The 14,858-nt window shown below is 47.0% G+C and overlaps 3 protein-coding genes across 3 annotated transcripts; 1 reads left to right on the forward strand and 2 right to left on the reverse strand.

Moving 5' to 3' along the window:
- The first annotated feature begins 540 nt into the window (after positions 1-540).
- Positions 541-5,339, forward strand: LOC102704896 (probable glucomannan 4-beta-mannosyltransferase 9). Its single transcript, XM_006656206.3, has 9 exons — positions 541-864; positions 1,041-1,139; positions 2,830-3,082; positions 3,658-3,768; positions 4,136-4,272; positions 4,361-4,474; positions 4,553-4,752; positions 4,890-5,084; positions 5,166-5,339. The coding sequence occupies exons 1-9, from the start codon at positions 571-573 to the stop codon at positions 5,323-5,325; spliced, it is 1,563 nt and encodes a 520-aa protein (XP_006656269.2). The 5' UTR covers positions 541-570; the 3' UTR covers positions 5,326-5,339.
- Positions 5,340-6,168: 829 nt separating this feature from the next.
- LOC102703407 (pentatricopeptide repeat-containing protein At4g16470-like) lies at positions 6,169-8,196 on the reverse strand. The gene has a single exon (XM_040524922.1). The coding sequence runs from the start codon at positions 8,184-8,186 to the stop codon at positions 6,900-6,902; it is 1,287 nt and encodes a 428-aa protein (XP_040380856.1). The 5' UTR covers positions 8,187-8,196; the 3' UTR covers positions 6,169-6,899.
- Positions 8,197-8,295: 99 nt separating this feature from the next.
- On the reverse strand, positions 8,296-13,093 carry LOC102703695 (potassium transporter 10). Its single transcript, XM_040524920.1, has 9 exons — positions 12,699-13,093; positions 11,960-12,521; positions 11,801-11,854; positions 10,580-10,840; positions 10,441-10,493; positions 10,210-10,333; positions 9,854-10,108; positions 9,333-9,739; positions 8,296-9,162 (listed from the first exon to the last, which is right to left on the reverse strand). The coding sequence occupies exons 1-9, from the start codon at positions 12,762-12,764 to the stop codon at positions 8,458-8,460; spliced, it is 2,487 nt and encodes an 828-aa protein (XP_040380854.1). The 5' UTR covers positions 12,765-13,093; the 3' UTR covers positions 8,296-8,457.
- Positions 13,094-14,858: the final 1,765 nt, after the last annotated feature.

Here is a 14,858-nt window from a genome sequence, read left to right on the forward strand (position 1 = left end):
CCAAGCGCATTAATGTCCATATTAAACACCACCAAATCTCATTGATACAAATTCATAAATAGAGCATATCACAGCCAAATCATACATAAATGGCACCGAAACTTAGCACATTTGAACATTAATATTTCGTATCTCAATTAACTCAAATGGCAATCGAAATAAATAAATGAGCGTGCATCCAACACCAACACAGCTTGAAAAAAAAAATCAAAACCCCCCGAACCCCCACCCCTGTCCTGACCCGCGGGCCCCACGCGCCAGCCAGGGACACTTACAGGTGGGCCCTACCACCCCCGGTACGAAAGGCCACCATTTGTCTCCGCCTATTTATTCCTCCCCCTCTCCCTCTCCCTCCACCTCGCCACCGTCACCTCCGCCTCCTTCCGCCGCCGGTCAGGCCACCGCCGCCGTATTCCGCGTCCGTTCCGGCCTCGCTCCGTCACTCCTCCGAGCGAGCCGGCCGCTTTTCTCGCTTACTCGTGTAGTCTCCTGGTCTGCTGCTGCTGCTGCTAGCTCGAGGCGGAGCGGAGGAGAGCGAGCTGCAGAGGAGGTGGGGGTGGTGCAAAAGAAATGGCGGCGGCGGGGCAGATCGCGGCGATGTGGGAGCAGGTGAAGGCGCCGGTGGTGGTGCCCCTGCTGCGGCTCTCCGTGGCGGCGTGCCTCGCCATGTCCGTGATGCTGTTCGTGGAGAAGGTGTACCTGACGGCGGTGCTCGTCGCCGTCCACCTGTTTGGCCGCCGCCCCGAGCGCCGGTACCGCTGCGACCCCATCGTCGCCGGCGACGACCCCGAGCTCGGCGACGCGGACGCGGACGCCGCCTTCCCCATGGTCCTCGTCCAGATCCCCATGTACAACGAGCGCGAGGTAATCGAGGCGGCGAGCCCATGCATCCATGCAGCCGTGCTCATCTCACTCTCGGTTGCTACTCCTAATCTTTTTTTTTTTAAAAAAAAACAAACTAGCAATAAGAAAGAAGAGGAGGATTAATTTTCTTTTTCTTTTCCTTTTGGTCGTTTTTTGGTGGCGTGGTTGACTGGCAGGTGTACAAGCTGTCAATCGGGGCGGCGTGCGGGCTATCCTGGCCGTCGGATCGGGTGATCGTGCAGGTGCTCGACGACTCCACTGACCCCGTCATCAAGGTAGTAAAACACATTTCACTCTTTTTTTCCAAATTTAAATTTTTGATCTTTCAATCTCAGTAAATTTTAAATTTTTTTCATCGTAGTTAATATTTTAACTTTTTTAAATAAATTATTATATATATAATTTTAATGCTAAATTGATTTTCGCTTGCAAATATTCGCCAAACGAGCCTTTGACCCCGCGCGTCAGTGAGCTGTGCGCGTTGGTCGGACCAGGCGAGCAGTAATTGTGGATGATCTCGCTGTCACTGACAGTCCCAGCTGCACGGTGGGGCCCACCGCTGCGGATGAGTACTCTACGTGGTATTCTTAATTATTATTTTTTGGGGGATTTGTAATCCGTATAAAATTTGAAAAGAAATTACTTGTCATAGTAGGAAAGATCACGTGTGCTGTACCTACAAACTGTGGCCATGCCTATTTGGCTATTTTGTACACTGTGGGGGAAACTTTGCTGGCAGTACGTGCTATTCTAAGCTTTAGATATGTTTTTTTCGAAAAATTATATTCCCCTTTTTCTTGGACTTACCGGGGACAGTGACTTGATCCATCATGCAGCGCTCAGATTCATATTTTTTTCCTGTCACTATTTATCTCGAAGTGTTTTGCACGAAAACCCATGGGCCCTGCCCTGCACTGGCCGCTTTGCTTGCCTCCTTTTCCACTGCACGACTTCCGAGACGGAACAATCTGATCAGCAGCTTGTTACTAGCAGTGAAAAACATTACTGCTACTGTAATACATAAGAGAACAGTGTATCTAGGATGGACAGAAAGCTCGTGTCTCGTTAGCTCGCTCGGCTCATGACAAGTTTGGCTCGGTTCATTTTATTTTTCTAACGAGCCGAGCTAGCATTTTAGCTCGTTAGAGATAACGAGCCAACTTGAGCTGGCTCGTGGGCTGCTCGCGAGCTAGATCAAAGACACAAGATTCACCGGCGTTCATTGATTTCACCCTGAAATGCATGTGTCAATACTTTATAGGTTCACCATGTGATTTGTTGGTTCAAACTTTAATATTTAAATATAATTTTATATGATTTGCATGTTTGAAATGAAAATTTGCTTGTATAACATATTGAAAAATTGTTTAGGTTAACTTTTTATGCATGGCTCACGAGTCAGTTCGAGCTTTATAACGAGCCGAGCCGAGCTAGTTTTTTAGCTCGTTACAAGCCAGCTCGTTATCTTAACGAGCTGGACCAAGCCGAGCTGGCTCGTTATCCGGTCCTAATTCTAGCCTATTTCGTAAGGAAAATTTATAAATAAATCTGGCGTTGAGCTACGTCACAATGTCTGACGTCGAGATCGAGTCGATTAGGGCCCTGTTCGTTTGGGAGGAGGTAAGATAACTTACCTCGACATGAAAAACGTACTAATAGATTAGTACATGATTAATTAATTATTAATTATTAAAAAAATATAAAATAGATTAATATGATTTTTTAAACAATTTTTTCTATAGAAAATTTTTGTAAAAAATACAATGTTCAATAATTTGGGAAGCGTGTGCGTGAAAAACGAGAGGAGCTAGATACTGACGAACGCAGCCTAGGATATATTATGCGCGTTGAGGTGTAGTTGACATGGAGGTAGACTAATTTTTTGATATCTTTTGAAACAAGTGCTAATAGAAACAAGGAGATGATAGGTGATAACCAGATGGTGGGTGATGTATGTATATGCAGGAGATGGTGCAGGTGGAGTGCAGGAGGTGGGAGAGCAAAGGGGTGCGGATAAAGTACGAGATCAGGGACAACCGGGTGGGGTACAAGGCCGGGGCGCTGCGGGAGGGCATGAAGCACGGCTACGTCCGGGACTGCGACTTCGTGGCCATCTTCGACGCCGACTTCCAGCCCGACCCGGACTTCCTCGCCCGCACCATCCCCTTCCTCCTCCACAACCCCGACGTCGCCCTCGTCCAGGCCCGCTGGAAGTTCGGTCTGTTATTTTGCTCATCATCTTCCATTTTTTTCCAATTTTGTTAAGATCTCATTTCTTGAATGGTAGGAGTTCAAACAGATTTGATCAGCCAGCAGTGATTGCGTGAGATGTGTTTTGGGGATAAATTTGATCATTTGGCACTTTCTTTGTTGTCTGTTTATGTTTGATACTTGTGATTATGACATGTGGATTCACTTTAAATAATCGAACCTAGTGTCAGAAAATCAGTGCATTATTATTATAGTATTAGTTTTGGTACTTACAGCGCTGTAGCCAAAACATGGGGGCTGGACAGTTGGAAGCTTGGGCCTGGGTTTCTGAGCAGGGAACCCCCAGCTGCGGAGCTCTTTGCACCATGAGTCCATGACATGCTCTGGAAAAAGCTGAACTTGTAGTTAAATTTTCTGCATCACTATTTGGGTAAGGGCCAGTAAAAATTGTCAGTATGGTTGAACTTGCTAGCTTTGGCATTGATGATAAGCTGTCCTTTTTAGCTAGTGTAGTACAGCCTTGTCTTGGTGATGGCATGTTTGTTTCTGCTGAGTGCTGACGGTGGTGATGTGTGTGAGCAGTGAATGCAAATGAATGCCTGATGACAAGGATGCAGGAGATGTCCTTGGATTACCACTTCAAAGTGGAGCAAGAAGTGGGCTCCTCGACTCACGCCTTCTTTGGTTTCAATGGTAATATTCATCTCGGTTCATCTTCTTTCTTTCTTTTTTTCTCTTGTGGGCGCATTTTCTGCCTCTCTTTCTTTGCCACAGTACATTTTGTTTACTTCATAATAACACCCCTTTTCCTAGTCTTGTGGAAAGAAAAATACATGGTACCATATCTAAAAATCATATAAGATTGTTCAATTCTACCCAGATCAACCAGCAAACTCTCGCAGAAAGCAAAAGAAAACCAGTGGCACAAGGATATTACACACAAACAAGTTCAGTGCTGAGCAATGTTTTTTTTTAGTACAGGCTACATTTAGCCTCCCAGTTTGTTTCTTGAATGGTGCCTCCATTTTTGTTCTTATCATGTAAAATATTGTGTGAACAGGGACCGCTGGCGTGTGGCGCATATCTGCAATGAACGAGGCAGGAGGCTGGAAAGACCGAACAACGGTTGAAGACATGGATCTGGCAGTCAGAGCAGGCCTCAAGGGATGGAAGTTTGTCTACCTTGGTGATCTCATGGTATATCCAATCCATTTCATGCAATATCGCTATTATTATGTAGCTATGTACTGAAACATGCAACTGACCTGGAAAATGTTATTTGAAGGTGAAAAGTGAACTTCCAAGTACATTCAAAGCGTTCCGGTATCAGCAACACAGATGGTCATGTGGACCGGCAAACCTGTTCAGGAAAATGTTTGTGGAGATTTTTAGAAACAAGGTACCTTACACCAAGCTGTATTTGGGAAATCTTTCAGAACAGTCTCGTCGCTAACAAGCTATTTTGATCTTGGGGCAGAAAGTGACATTGTGGAAGAAGATCTATCTGATCTACAACTTCTTTTTGGTGCGCAAGATTATCGGACACATTGTAACCTTTGTGTTTTACTGCCTTGTTGTCCCGGCAACAGTCTTAATTCCTGAAGTTGAGATACCGAGATGGGGTTATGTCTATTTGCCATCCATTGTCACCATACTCAATTCTATTGGGACTCCAAGGTACCAATGTTCTCCAGATCTTTTGCAGTTTTCCTTCAGAATATGAAGCCAACCTACATTTTACTATTTCTAAGTTCTGAGCTACAATATGCTGAATAGCAACCTACAAACTAACATGAAAATATGTAATGATGCAGGTCCTTGCACTTGCTTATCTTTTGGGTCCTCTTTGAGAATGTCATGTCACTGCATAGAACAAAGGCCACACTGATCGGACTGTTAGAGACAGGCAGGGTGAATGAATGGGTGGTGACTGAGAAGCTTGGCGACGCTCTGAAGATAAAATTGCCGGGTAAAGCATTCAGGAGGCCACGAATGAGGATGGGAGACAGGTATACAGCCAAAACAATTTAGTCCTGCATTTACCAAGTTTCAGTCCTTGCAGCTAAACTCTGCTTTTGCTATGGAACCAGGTTGAATGCATTGGAGCTTGGTTTTTCAGCCTACCTGTGCTTCTGCGGATGCTATGATATTGCCTTTGGGAAGGGCTATTACAGCCTCTTCCTTTTTCTCCAATCCATCACCTTTTTCATCATCGGTGTGGGCTATGTAGGGACAATTGTCCCGCACTGATTACAGAACCTCCATGAGTCTATCCATCTTGGATTAATGATTGGTATACAACCGAATGAGAGATCAAGCATTCTTCTCTTGTGTGCAAGTGCAATGTTTCCTGAAAACAATGAAGTGTAAAAGCACCGCAAAACAAGCAATAGATATTTAGGTATTTTAGGCTTTTAGCTGCTAGAAAATATGCTGTTATGGACATGACAATGGTGATGATCTAGCAGGCTGTTCAGAGTCTCTGCGTCACCTTAGCAGAACCAGTAGCGGGACAGATAGCGAATTGTTTTAAGTTTTATAATTTCTGCAAACAGAAAAAAAAGGACTTTTCGGTTTTAGCATTGTAAGTTTAGTTCTGAGAACAGAAAGAAAATAAGATGCAATGGTTCCTCAACATGCTCACCTGGTACAGAAGAGAAGCTGTACATCTTTGCTTAAAACTTTCATTCTCCTCAGTTAAGTTGTAATGCAGGTATCTATCTAGGAGTACTCATTTCAGATACAGTATTGTGGTAGAAACAGCGGTACTGATACAGAAGCTGACCTCTACTGTTCTTACCTCTCGTCTCAGTCCTTTTTAGTTTAAAAAAGATTTTGCAAAAACATCACATCAAATATTTAAACACACGTTTAAAATATTAAACGTAGTCTAATTACAAAATAAATTTTAGATTCCGTCCGAAAACCGCGAAACGAATCTTTTGAGTCTAATTAATCCATCGTTACTACATGTTAGTTACTGTAGCAATTATGGCTAATAACGTTCTAATTAGGCTCAAAAGATTCGTCTCGTGATTTCCTTCGTAACTATATAATTAGTTTTAGTTAGTTTTAGTGTTCATGTATATTTAATGCTTCATTTAGATATTAAAAGATTGGACGTGATATTTTTGGAAGTAAACAGTGCCTCATACTCTCTTTGAGTTCACCAGTCACCACTCTAATGATTCTGTCCTATGTTTCATTCAGAAACTTCCCCTTCACATTGTACACTCAGCACTATCTGTCTGCCTGTCAATCCGCAGACTGACATTTGATTCTGAGCTGCTGACATACGAGGGTCTGCCTGTGACTCATGAACAATGATATGTTTCATGTCTCTGCGAGGATCCAAATCGCAGACCAGGACCAGATGTCATCCAAGTGTTCTGAATCTCAATAACATGAACGGGTGATGTGATCTTGTTTTACTAATGCTGTCCTGGATTAGTGACAGGCAGATAGCAAAAGGGGAAGGGGGAAATTGTCAAATAGAATGGTGTACCTCGTATCTGCCTGTCGTTTAACTCCGGACACTTCTCTCCCAGCTGTTTATTTTGGGATTGGGATTCTCTGTTCTTTCTCAGGATGATTTCGTCAGTGAATCATCAGGTTGCTGCAAGATGCAAGTGTTGCAGTTGCGGAATGCAGGCTAAGAACATGTTAAGATTACATGGCACAGATCATTTGCATGGTCCTGATCAAGGGCACACTCAAATTGCACAATCTGCAGGCGCTGTGATCTCTTTGAACCCTCTTTGAAAGACAATCTGCAGGCTTGTTGCTTCGATCTTCAGAGAAGTAAGCCTGAAAATGCAATCTGATCACCTGAGCTGGACTGCTGGAGTCACGGACTGCTCGGTGACGGCGCAGGCCAACGCGTTGCAGGTCTCGTATATCGCCGAGAGCTCGCCGTGGTACGAGTCGCCGGCGAGGAAGGTGTGCCTCTTGCCCTGGACCTCGACGGCGCTCCAGGCCGGGTCCTTCTTGACGCCGAGCGACCGCATCGCCTCGCGAGCGTCGGCCACGCTGCCCCACATCTCGCGCGCGGCGTACGTGTTCGCCACGACGACGTGCTTGCCGGCGTTCCCGGGCTGCAGCCGGAAGAAGCGCCGCGCGGCGAGCTCCACCAGCCTCACGTCGCCGTGCTTCCTGCCGGCGCCCAGCAGCGCGCCCCAGACCACCGAGTGTTCCTCCTGGCTGTCCGGCAGGTTCTTGACGAGGTCGTAGGCGTCGCGGAGCCGGCCGACCCTGGCCAGCATGTCCACCACCGCCGCGTAGTGCTCGCCTCTCGGAGTGAGGCCGTAGTCCGACGACATGGACGAGAAGTGCCTCAGCCCCTCGTCGACGAGGCCGGCGTGCGCGCAGGCCGAGAGCACGGCGAGGAACGTGACGTCGTTCGGCCGGAGCCCGTCCGCCCGCGTCATCTGGTCGAAGAGCGCCAGCGCCTCGGCGGCGCGCCCGTGCTGGCCGTGCCCGGAGATGACGGCCGTCCACATGGTGACGTTCCGCGCAGGCGCCGCCGCGAACGCCCGGCGCGCGTCGTCGGGGCTGCTGCACTTGAGGTACATGTCGACGAGCGCGCCGTCGACGACGACGTTGCCGCCGCCGACGCGCGACTTGGCCATGACGCCGTGCACGCGCCGGCCGTGCTCCAGCGCCGCCAGCCTCGCGCACGCGCACAGCACCGACGCGAACGTGAACTGGTCCGGCCTCATCCCCTCCGCCCGCATCAACCCGAACATCTCCACCGCCCGCGCCTCCTCGCCGCGGCGCGTGCACCCCGATATCATGGCGTTCCACGCCACGACGCCCCTCTGCGGCATTCCGTCGAACAGCATCCACGCGACGCCGAGCTCGCCGATCTTAACATAAAAGATCAGCAGCTTGGTGGCCATGTAGACGCCGCAGCCGAAGCCGGTCGACACCATGCGCGCGTGGATCCTCTTCCCCATCCTCCCGTCCCGCCGGTTCACGCATTCCTGCAGCAGAAGCGCGTAGGTTCCGGCGCCGGGGCACACCGCACTCCGGCACAGGAGACGCACCGCCTTCGAGAGATCGCCGCCGATGCACAGCGACCTCAGCGTTCGCGCCAAGCCAGTGGAGCTCATGATCGAAGCTGATCTCTCGCTTCTATTCAAGGTCGACCTCCTCTCACCCTCTCTAATGGCGTCTCACCGAGGCTCAGATTACAAACTAATAAGCAACAAGTGAACAAGATTTCAAAATCAGGCTACATTTACAGCAAAAACTCGCGCCAATTACAAAATCTAGCATATACAATCGAAACTTTTGTTTCGTTTTCCTCTTCTCTCTCTCTTTTTTTCTCTCTCTCGGTGTAGTTATTTTCTTTCTTTCTTTCTTCCTCCTATGGTTGTTCTTCTAAACATAGTATATCATGCCGACCTCGAGGGTGGAGGCGTGCGGGATGGTGACGGCGTAGTTGGGGCCGCGGCTGTTGCGGCGGAGGAAGTCGTAGCAGAAGTTGATCACCAGCCGCCGGAAGAAGCTCGAGCCGCTCTTGGCCTTCACGTAGGAGTGGCCGAGGATGAACGCCATGCCGGCCTCGCGGGCGTCCATCAGCTCCTGCAGCTCCTCCCGCACGCCGGGCTCCGGCCGCGGGCTCGCCGCCGGCAGCACGAACCGGACCCTCTTCCTCGGCACCACCACCGGCGGCGACGGCGACGGCGCCGGAGACAGTATCTCCCTGGCCGCCGCGCCGCCGCGCGAGCTGCCGCCGCCGACGGCGATGGTGTCCTCCGCCGTCGCGCCGTCCTCCTCCATCATCCGGATGGTGCCGGAGGGGATGACGGACATCCGCTCCTCCTCCCTCTCCGACTCCCCCGAGATGGCGCCGTTCTTGGGCTTGGGAGAGGCCGCCGCGGCGCCCGAGCGGATGAACTCCGCGACGCTGCAGACGAGCTCCTTCTCGAACTCCTGGTCGTCCTTGTGCACGTCGTGGTACCCGTACCTGACGATGCACCGGTAGATCCTGTACTCCTTGGGGCCAATTCTTCCGACGAGGAACCGCTCCTCCGGCGAGACATGCGGGATCGGGACGTTCTTGATGCACAGGAAGATGAGCACCTGATCACGCAAGAAGAAGAAGAACAAGATGATGATCACTGCAAGCATAATTCTCAATGTCTGAACAATGAACAGCAACTTATGATGATCACTTCAAGCATAGTTCTGAATGTCTGAACAATGAACAGCAACTTATGATGATCAGCAGGAGAGCAAGAATGAGCAAATACCTGATGAAATGCAGGTAGATTGGTGACAAAATGCGAGAAAATTGCCGGGATCCCGGAGTCGAGCTCGGTGTGAATGAGGCCGATGCCACGGACTCGGACGATGCCAAGGTTGGGGCTGAGACCAAGGAGCCAGTTGATGGAAACCTTGTTCTGAAGATCAAACTCATACTTCTTGATGGTGCCATAGTGCCAGATGCACATTATGGCCATGAAGATGAAGGACAGGACAATGGGGACCCAGGCTCCCTCCCTAAACTTGATGAGCGAGGCTGAGAAATAGAGTGCCTCAATGGTGCCGAAGAAGATGATGAAGCCGAATGCGAGGAAGATGCTCTTGTGCCAACACAAGACTATCACCAGGGACATCAGACATGTTGTGACCAGCATAACGGTTATAACCGCCAGTCCTGTTCCGAGAACAACCATTGCATTCAGATGAATTTGCCTTTGCTCTGTAACTAAATCGAAACAGGGAACAATGAGGTGGTTTAGTATGTCAAAGCCAATGCAGTTATACTTACCTGACGCATTGCCCAAGTGTTTTGTGTCTCTGAAACCAATGGTTATAGCTAAGCACAGTATCATCAGGATCCAGTTGATCTCGGGGATATATATTTGCCCGTGCACTTTGTCAGATGTATGAATTATCTTCACCCGAGGAAAGCATCCCAGGGCAGTGCATTGCTTGATCATTGAGAATGTACCGGTGATAACAGCTTGGCTCCCGACAACTGCAGCAAGGATGGCAATCGCCAGAACAGGCCACCTAATTTTCTCTGAGGATGGGAAATTTGTAAACGTTAACAAACAGTACTAGGAGAAAAATAAAATATCAATTTTAGTAGTATATATGAAAGATCTGAAGAACATGACTTGCCAGGCACAGACACGTAGAAGCCGATCCTGTAGTCACTCTCAATGATATGATGCTTGCACAGATAAGCAGCTTGGCCCATGTATGCAAGGATCAACGATGGATAAACCATGCAAGTAAAAGCAATCTGCATTAATGAAATGCCAGTCAGAGACAGAACAATTCACCAAGTATTGCTACTCTGATGAAACCAAGCAAGACAAAAATACTGGGATTGCAATCTATTCTGTTTACCTGTATCGACAACTGATTGAAGTGCCCCAGATCTGCGAACATTGCTTCAGAGCCTGAAAGGGTAACTCTCAAGTTAGCAGAGTTGTATACACTTCAGAGATTAGAGAATATAGTAGGAAATGGTTGCTGATCATAGTACCAGTGATACATAACAATATTCCTCCCAGGGACATCCAGCCTCCTCTCTGTGTCTTTCTCAAGAACTTGTACATGTAATACGGAGATAATGCGCGATAGACGTGGGGCTCCCAGTGCACGATATTGTAAACGCCAATCATGCTTATACATAGAAGCCATGCAATCACAATTGGTGCAAAAAGGAAGCCCACCCGGTGTGTACCATAGTGTTGCAAGGCAAAGAGGCAAACCAGCACTATACAAGCAATAGGAACCTCCACATCTGCAGATTCAAGTCAGTAAAACTGTCCACAGTTAGAAATGGGTTTAAAAGAATACAGAACACACAAGCATCAAAAGTACTAGAATAAAAGCACATGCAATAAATGATGATAAGTCAATTATAAGGTTCCTTAATTCTGCATTTCAGAATTCAGCATTGTTTACTTCTTCCAGCATGTGGCTTCTATTTTTTCCTGAATTTCTGAACCTCATTACTACTAGCTGACCACATTTTTGCTCAGATTCTATTCTCCCAAAATAATATGAGCTGAACAAACACAGTAATTTTGATGATCACTGTCTGATATGTGAATCATTCAAATCTCTTCTCTACTATTTCCGACCCACAGTTCTTGACCACACCTTACCAGCAGTTCCATTTATTGGAGCCATCAGTGATGAGGTATATAGATCTTTCCCTGCTTGTAGGCTACTACTAGCAACAAGCCAACAACTGTTAGGCACACATTGACTAAGAACAGTACGGAGTTCTTTGGTGTCCAAGCGACCATGCCTTCTTGTTCATGGTCATGCTGTGTCAATTGTCAAAGACCTTTCAAGATAAATCCGGCACGCAATTGATCATCTGACATCTGTGCCGATAAGCTCGTAGGGAAGCTTCCAAAGTATCACCACCACCACTTTGAAGCAAACTGTTGGCTTCAGTTCACATCATTCCTGATATTACTAACACCAGACTGCACATAATCCGCCTCTCATTTGCATCTTACATGTAAAATTTACTCAAATTTTGCCGCACTCGTATGACTGAAGCTGCACAGTTTTTTCAACTAAAAAAACAAGAAACTGCACACTTTTGAGTTGGAGTTTGAGGTGGACTCTGGATTACCTAAAAAGCTCAGAACTTGATGATCCAAGAAACAGATAGGAAAAGGAAATCTAGAATCCTATTGAGACAGAACAATGGAAGAGACAAAGGCATGGTGGTTCAGATCCTTACATTTGTGCTGATGCTTTTCCATGGACAATTCCAGGCCGGATACCGCCGAGAACACTGCAAGAAGGAGAAGACGCCGTCTGGAAATCAGCACACGACACCGCGGAAAACAACAAGGCAGAAAAGAAAACAAGAATGGCCGATCGATCAAGCGGGGCGCACCGGAGATGGCCGGCGTGAGCACGCCGTCGCCGATCACCATGCACGTGCCCACCAGCGCCAGCACGAGGAGCACGCGCTGCAGCACCTTGTGCCGCTCCAGCAGCCTCCTCACGCTGGCGGCGGCGGCGCCACCGCCGCGCCCGCTCAGAGCCGCCGCATTGCCGTTCGCCGCGGCTTTCTTGGCGGCGCTCGTGTGGAGGAACTGGTCGTCGTCGTCGGCCGGCTCGGCGGCGCGGCCAGGCGGGAGGAGGGCGGCGCGCGCGTGGCGGCAGAGGAGGGAGTAGAGCGCGAAGGTGCCGCCCTCGCCGTTGTCGTCGGCGCGGAGGACGACGCAGACGTACTTGAGGAGCGGCACGAGGGTGAGCGTCCAGAAGACGAAGGAGAGCACGCCGAGGATCTCCTCGTTGGTCTCCGAGTGCTGGATGTCCTCCGCGAACGCCGCCTTGTACACGTACAGCGGCGAGGTGCTCAGGTCCCCGTACACCACGCCGAGGCTCTGGTACGCCAGGCTCAGCGTCATCCGCCATGGCAGCCTCCTGCTCCCCTGCCTCCCTCCCCCTCCCTGCTCCACCCGCAAACCCAAATCAAATCACACACACATTCCTAGCAAATCCAAGATCGCAGCCGCAGCAAGACGACGACGGTTACTCCCAAGATTCAATAACGCCATGATCACAACCCAGAACCACCCACCAAACACCCATGACACGACACCCCGCCACGCCGCAGCACCCCATACCTTGCACTCGGGAGAACTCCCCGGCGGCGCCGGCGACTCAGGATCCACGGGAGGCGGGCTCTTCATTCCACAGCCCGACCTCTCCTCCACCGTCCTCCCTGCCCTCTGCACCACAAGAAACAGAGAGAAAGCAGCAAACCACTCCTACTCCTACTCCTACTCCGGTATCTTATCAGCAGCAGCAGCTAGCTCTGTTCTCCCGGAATCAACCCAAGGATTCAGAAGAGTAGACGGCGAATGGAATTAGGTGGTGGGGTATCCGGAGTTATTGAGATTTTTAAGAGGGTCAAAGCGGGAGCAGAACAGGGGGCACTTTGGAGGGAGGCGGCATTGGTGTGACTCTGTGAGGCAGGGAGGGAGAAGCGGAACAAGGAAGAAAGATGAGAAGCAGCTGCAGCCAGCAGCAGAGAGAGAGAGAGAGAGCGAAAGGAAGAGGGCCAGGGAGGATTGGAATATTGGGGAGTGGGACAGCGAGCGAGAGAGAGAGTGGGGGGCCAACAATACTGGGGAAAACCGAAAAATAGCAGCTGTTTTTCTCTGCACAGGGTGTCTGTGTGGATTTTTTTATTGTTTATGAACTTACTACTCATCTAAGTTATATGTATCTTCATTTAGAAGCGGATTATTTATATATAACATCCTCTATAAATATACAAATATAGAGTTTTCTCTCCTAACATGGATGACATCTAAAAATAAAGGATGAGATAGATGTTCTATTGAAGCATAATTTTTATCTCTCATCCTCTATCATAAAAATAGAGGATGAGATGAATAAACTGTTAGCATGCTCTCAGGAGCTTATGATAAATGTAATTTCTTATAAAATATCTAGAGGTTAGAAGCTCTCTAAACAACACTTATTTTTTTTAAAAAAAATATATAGATTTAGAATCCAAAAAATAAACTATAAACTAAACGTTAGAAAATCACCTCCATATCTCTTCGCTTATATTTATGTTTATAAGCCAAAATATAGTTTTTAAAAATTAAATTTGGAGTTGATTTTAGATGTTTTTCATCATAGTTTATTTTTCTCTTTTTGCTTTTAGATTAAGAACACATATATAAAATAGTTACTTCTAAATTATTTTAAATTGTTAATAAATGGTTTTGCTTATGCTTTGAAAAACTAATGTAAGCTTTTTCAAAATCTTAAGCTCGCCTGAATATGACTTAGAGCAAGTTCAATAGTATAGCCAACTATCAGCTCCAATTTATCTATAGTCAATGTAATAGTCAATTTATACAATAGTTATATACAAAACATCAATATATGGTCCCACATGTTATACACACATTTTGTCTTAGAGCTCGTGCGTAGCTGGCTATAAATTAGTAGCTCATCTCTCTTCTCTCTCCCTCTTATCTCTTTAAAATATGTTTATAGCTGGCTTATAATCTGCTATTATACCTGCTCTTATATAATATTAACTCTTTATTTTTTAGTGATGATCGAATTATATGAAATAAATAATTAATGTTGTTAAAACGGCTTATCTATCTGCCGTACTAGGATACTGGAGTCAGGGTATTAATCCGTAGCCATATTAAGGTGCAATGGCAAAATGTTGCCTCTTTTGTTGTCACGCAGCAAATTTTATCTACCAAATTTTCACTTATATAAATGAATAAATGAATGCATTTATGCTCTTGCTGTACATTTACTACTTTTATGCAGCTACAGTAAATGACATCAACTGATGATACATAAATATTGAGATTGTGGAGTTAGAGGTACTTCTTATGTTTGTTACACTTGTTTATTGGCATGAAGCTAATTTTAGTGACAACGGGAGTTCCTACTTGTTATATTTTTACAGCCTCTAAACTGGATCAGTATGGGAGATAACCTAGTTGCTTTTTGTTTATTGTTGGAAGCATGAATTTGTCATGTGAGGTAGATGTTTCCTTTGTAGATTAAACCTTTTAGTACAAGCACTGTCAATCATCTTGCTATTAGTGCATGAAAGTAAGATTCAAAGTACTAATTTAGAGTAAAAATATATATTTGCACTTTCAAACTCAAAAAAGCGTCTATGCTGAATTTTAAAATTACTAAACCCCGCGGGTTATTATTGAAGCGCACAAGAACAATGGAAAGCTACAGGTGAAAGTTTCATACATGATACATGATAACTATTTTATTCCTTACTAAGC

The sequence above is a fragment of the Oryza brachyantha genome, chromosome 6, assembly GCF_000231095.2.
Source record: "Oryza brachyantha chromosome 6, ObraRS2, whole genome shotgun sequence".
Taxonomy (NCBI): Eukaryota; Viridiplantae; Streptophyta; class Magnoliopsida; order Poales; family Poaceae; genus Oryza; species Oryza brachyantha.

Excerpts from the sequence above, each read along its gene's own strand:
- LOC102703407 (XM_040524922.1), bottom strand. The coding sequence starts at position 8,186 with ATGAGCTCCACTGGCTTGGCGCGAACGCTGAGGTCGCTGTGCATCGGC.
- LOC102704896 (XM_006656206.3), top strand. The coding sequence starts at position 571 with ATGGCGGCGGCGGGGCAGATCGCGGCGATGTGGGAGCAGGTGAAGGCG. Across the intron at positions 4,273-4,360 it reads TCTACCTTGGTGATCTCATG|GTGAAAAGTGAACTTCCAAG; the intron begins GTATATCCAATC and ends TGTTATTTGAAG. Across the intron at positions 4,753-4,889 it reads AATTCTATTGGGACTCCAAG|GTCCTTGCACTTGCTTATCT; the intron begins GTACCAATGTTC and ends GTAATGATGCAG.
- LOC102703695 (XM_040524920.1), bottom strand. The coding sequence starts at position 12,764 with ATGAAGAGCCCGCCTCCCGTGGATCCTGAGTCGCCGGCGCCGCCGGGG. Across the intron at positions 10,494-10,579 it reads AATATTGTTATGTATCACTG|GCTCTGAAGCAATGTTCGCA; the intron begins GTACTATGATCA and ends TTACCCTTTCAG. Across the intron at positions 9,740-9,853 it reads ACACTTGGGCAATGCGTCAG|GACTGGCGGTTATAACCGTT; the intron begins GTAAGTATAACT and ends TTCTCGGAACAG.